Source organism: Acyrthosiphon pisum, chromosome X (genome assembly GCF_005508785.2).
Source record: "Acyrthosiphon pisum isolate AL4f chromosome X, pea_aphid_22Mar2018_4r6ur, whole genome shotgun sequence".
NCBI lineage: Eukaryota > Metazoa > Arthropoda > Insecta > Hemiptera > Aphididae > Acyrthosiphon > Acyrthosiphon pisum.
The window spans coordinates 98,465,614-98,467,793 of NC_042493.1; the positions used below are offsets into that span (position 1 = coordinate 98,465,614).

The 2,180-nt window shown below is 47.3% G+C and overlaps 1 protein-coding gene across 1 annotated transcript; it reads right to left on the bottom strand.

Moving 5' to 3' along the window:
- Positions 1 to 325: 325 nt before the first annotated feature.
- LOC103310576 lies at positions 326 to 1,684 on the bottom strand. The gene is made up of 2 exons (XM_008189271.3): positions 1,228 to 1,684; positions 326 to 586 (listed from the first exon to the last, which is right to left on the bottom strand). Exons 1-2 carry the CDS (start codon positions 1,680 to 1,682, stop codon positions 541 to 543), a joined length of 501 nt encoding a protein of 166 aa, XP_008187493.2. The 5' UTR covers positions 1,683 to 1,684; the 3' UTR covers positions 326 to 540.
- Between the last annotated feature and the right edge of the window lie 496 nt (positions 1,685 to 2,180).

The window sequence follows — 2,180 nt, forward strand, 5'->3', positions numbered from 1 at the left end:
AAGTCAATGAAATATTTCTGATAATAAATTAACCCGAGAACATGACAAAAATATTAAATTGTATAGTGAATAGTGAATAAGAATAACACATACAACATATAATAGTTCTCAAGTAATAGTTAACAGTGATCACAGAAAATCAAATGCATTAACCTTTATAATGAAGAATATCGAAGTATACTCATGAATATAAGGTTTTACAATAAAATATAAACATTAAAAGCATTTGGTCAATGAAAGTAAATTGTTATAAGAGTATTAAGTTGTGATTAATACAAATGAAACACATGTTGGTGGTTTTGATGTGTGTGGGAAATGAACTAATGCACTATTCATAATAACCTCAGTGTTGTGTCGAGAAGTCTCCAGAAACAAAAAAACCTCGAACACAGCTTGATAGACTTGTGACCCATGGTGTTGCACGAACTGCGTCCATATCCGTCGAAATCTAAATGTAAATGTGAATGTGAGTGTAACGGTCATGTTCATTGGGACGTAAATGGTTCATACTTACTTGTGTATAGAAACTCCATGGCGGCATCAATGTTTCCACACCAAACACAGTTGTTCACCATTTTTCAACAGCCTAAAAATGTTAATTCTATAAGTATGCTGAAAACCAGTTAATTAATTTAATTTCAAAACGTTTGACATTAGTTACTAATTCACTTTGCAGTGAATAAGCATCCAGAGAGAACCACGGGGAGGTTGTCAAACTTTCTCTCCACAAGGACCACAAAGGTCGGACCACACAGGTCGGACCACACAGGTACCCGCTGTCGTATATAGCGACGGCTAAACTTATAGCAAATAATTAAAAATTATCGGCATAAGTGATTTAGACTGACAAAAACGGCCGATCACAACACGTCTGAATACACTATATTCCTTGTGATAAATCGACCGTCGTCGCCACCGTACATACCAACTTTTATTGATTCCGAGTCCCGCACTCGTGAGAACGCAACGTACAGTTGTCCGTGCGTAAACACCGGGGACGGCAGAAACAAACCAACTCTGTCGAAAGTTTGACCCTGAGACTTGTTGATCGTCATCGCAAACGAAAGTCTCACCGGGAACTGAACCCGACGCATGGTGAAGGGCAGGTCGTCGTCTCCGCTGGACGACAGCGGTATCCTGGGGATGACGATGTCGTCCTGCCCTTCCCCCGCGTCCACCAACAACCTCGCTTTGAAGTTGTTGCGCCTCAGTTCCGTAACCACTAACCTTGTTCCGTTGCACAGTCTGATTTTCGGATCGAGGTTCCGCAGCAGCATGACCACGGAACCGACCACCAGCGTCAGCCTGTACGGAGGAAGTCCGTCGGGCTCCAGCGAGTTCAAAAACTCGGTCGGGTAGTTGGCAATCTCGTCCACGTCGTCCGCCACCACCGTGTCTATGGCGGTGTAGGTTCTCGCGGCACCCGTGACGCGTTGCAGCACCGTGCGATTGACCTGTCTACAATCCTCGTTCCGGGGACAGAGAATAATTTTCCGAGCAAAGTCGTCGACGTTAGCCAACGACATTTGCTGCGGGTAAACAAAATCAATCAAATTAGCTATGTCACATACCATATTCCTGGGGATTTCGACGGTGTTCACATTTCCGTCGACCGCGGGCAGCTGGCCGTTGCCGAGTTGAAGCAACCAGGCGGCAAAGTCCGCGTCGTTGTTGGCCCGCATGTTCTGCGTCAGCTGAAACGCTCGAAGACGTCCCACAGATGGTGGTGCCTGATTGAAGCCGCCACGATCGCGGCCCTCGTCCCCCTGCGGACCACCGGCAGTATCTGTCTGAAGTCACCCGCGAATAGAACCGTCTTACCACCGAACGGTAGTTCCGATTGCATTATGTCCTTCAGCAACCGGTCGACCACCGTCAGTTGGAGCCCCGGAGACATGGGCGCTTCGTCCCAGACGATGAGTGCTGCCTCGCGTATCCTACGCGCGCGCAGAGACTGCATGGCGATGGACGACGTAGAATCTTCGTTGAGCGTACCGAAGGGCAAACCGAACGTCGAGTGAACGGTCCTACCACCGTCCATGAGCGTCGCCGCTATTCCCGTGAACGCAACGGACAACACGGATCTGCCCATGTTGCGGAGCGACCATATTAGGCATCCGTAAAGCGTCGTTTCCCACTGTGCATTGGGCTGTTTCAAATACATCAAATTGATGTAGCGT